This window comes from Octopus bimaculoides, chromosome 23, assembly GCF_001194135.2.
Source record: "Octopus bimaculoides isolate UCB-OBI-ISO-001 chromosome 23, ASM119413v2, whole genome shotgun sequence".
Lineage (NCBI taxonomy): Eukaryota > Metazoa > Mollusca > Cephalopoda > Octopoda > Octopodidae > Octopus > Octopus bimaculoides.
The window spans coordinates 248,387-250,991 of NC_069003.1; the positions used below are offsets into that span (position 1 = coordinate 248,387).

General features: G+C 36.7%; 1 protein-coding gene across 1 annotated transcript in view; it reads left to right on the plus strand.

Moving 5' to 3' along the window:
• LOC106879465 (hydroxysteroid dehydrogenase-like protein 2) overlaps positions 1-2,449 on the plus strand; it is a 20,865-nt gene extending 18,416 nt beyond the window's left edge. The window contains exons 7-8 of the mRNA XM_014929029.2: positions 73-270; positions 1,679-2,449. Of these exons, the coding sequence (XP_014784515.1) occupies positions 73-270; positions 1,679-1,923 (443 nt within the window). The 3' untranslated portion in view covers positions 1,924-2,449. The remainder of the gene's footprint in view (positions 1-72; positions 271-1,678) is intronic.
• Positions 2,450-2,605: the final 156 nt, after the last annotated feature.

The window sequence follows — 2,605 nt, forward strand, 5'->3', positions numbered from 1 at the left end:
CACACACACACCACCACCATTATTAACTTCATAATTCAACCTTAAAGCCATTCATCTTTTATTGTTTAACAGGTAGTACATTCCTTCCCGATTTCTTCTTGGATGTTGACCCTGAGTCAGAGGAGGCCTCGTCTGGTGATGAAACCCAGCCTTCCAAACCATCAATTGATGGTGATGGTTTAACCATCCGAACTTTTCAGTCAATCGAGAAAATCCTGAGTGAAGATGTTGTGAAATCAGTGGGAGGAGTGTTTGCTTTCCATTTGACAGGTAAGAAGTGGTGTTGTATAATCAAATGTTTTCCATTCATGGCCATCCTGCCTTTTTATTTACAAAGAAATGCGTTATGAAATGTCACTTTTTCTCTAAGATAGTAAACTATGAATTGACAGAAATTTAACTGCTGTTTTGAGTAGATCAAGCTACTACACAGAATTTCTCAATATTCCTCTGTCTGTCTGTCTGTCTGTCAATGTGTTGATAATGCACCTTAATTTGAAAAACTCGTAATTGTTTAAAATACATTTATCTACATATATCCACCAAACTAGTTTCAACAATATTTTTAGTTTATCCATGGTAAAAGTTTAAAATTATGAATTTGAAACTTTTAACGATTTTCTAAGTTGGCAAACTAAAATGTTTCAATGTTGATAAATTAAAATGTTCAAAACAGATAAATTTAGCATTGTGAATTAGGAGGACAGGTGTAAGTTTGAATGTTCGTAGCAGCAGTCAATAATATTAAAACTGTATATCAATTTGTTTTAAATGTACAAAGTTCATTCATTTTAGTGGAGGTAGACAAGTCTTACTGAGTTAAGAGGGAAAAATACAAGGGAGAAATGAAAATAGTAAAATTTTTCCCTCTTAAAAAGCTGCCCAGGTTCCATGTCTGTTTTGGCATCGTTTCTACGGCTGGATGCCTTTCCTAATGCCAACCACTTTACAGAGTGTGGACTGGGTGCTTTTCTCATATGGCACTGGCATGGGTGTGTTTATGTTGCACCAATACAGGTGCCATACTGGAGCACTGCCTTTAGTCAAGCAAAGTGACCCCAGGACTTATTCTTTGTAAGCCTAGTACATATTCTATTGACCTCTTGCTGAACTGCTAAGTTACGGGGATGTAAACACACCAGCATCGGTCGTCAAGCGATGGTGGGGAGTGGGGTACAAACACACACATACACATATACAACAGGCTTCTTTCAGTTTGTCTACCAAATTCACTGAAGGCTTTGGTTGGCCCGAGGCTATAGTAGAAGGTACTTGCCCAAGGTGTCATGCAGTGGGACTGAACCCAGACCCATGTAGTTAGTAAGCAAGCTACTTACCACATAGCCTATATATATGTATGTGTTGCTATTGTAGAGATAGAATAGTTACCTGGTCAGAGAGAGAGAGAGAGAGTGAGGAAGAATAAGGAGGACTGAAAAAGGTGTGTTGCTGTAGAAGAGATACATGGTCACTGCAGTCAGAGGGAGAGAGAGCAGGAAGTGTCAGGGCATAGCCTCATGATGCAGGGGTCAAAATATAAATAAGGTATTGACAAAGGTGCTGTAGGGTGGGGGTGGGGTGGGGTTAATGCAGTGGCTGGCGAAACCTGGGTATATAGAGTGGCTGGTGGGCAAGGGGACAGGAAGTATATTTATATCTGTATCATTAATATTTTCAGGTGATGATGCTGGCGAATGGTTTGTGGACATGTCTTCTGGAAGTGGTTCAGTTGGTAAGGGAGTTCCACCCAGTGGCAAAGCAGATGTCACTATGACCATGAAGGACACAGACTTTGTGAAGATGTTCTCTGGTCAGCTGAAGCCTACCATGGCTCTCATGACAGGAAAGTTAAAAATTAAAGGGGACATGCCTCTAGCCATAAAGTTGGAAAAATTCATGGGTCAAATGACATCCAAGTTATAACATTCCTGAGTCTGTTAAAAGTGCAACATCTGACATGCAACTCGAAAATTCCATTGAGGCCCAGCAACAATCTCTTTGAAGAAGAATAATTACAGAGAAAATATAAATAAAGTTATAACATAAAAATATTAACCCTGATTAATGTGTTACACAAAAATATGTATAAATATATACACACACATGCATACATATATTTGTGTGTGTGTATAAACACAGAAGATTCTGTATCCATAATGGACGTATTGTACACTTATATAATAGACACCCATTTCTTGCTTAATATGAAGGAAAATAGTGTTTCCTATTCCATGTTCGAGACTATAGAGTTAATGCAGAGACAAAGAACTGAGCAGAAAATGAAATAGAAAATATGTGAAGAAAGAGAGTATATGTACACACACACAATACATACAAACACACATATATATGTGTGTATATATATATATATTTAACTTGTTTTCACAATGTTCTTTGAAATCTAGAAATCTTTTCAAAACTTTCCATATAAAGAGAAATTATTTTTTCATTTTGTGATTTGATGTAATATCTTTTTAATAATTATTATTTTTGTTCTCCCATTTAAATGGGGAATATGTGTTTGCGTGTGTCTGTGATTATACACGTGTAAGTAGGTATATATATGTTATTTACTTAAATCTTGCTAATACATATTTCATATATA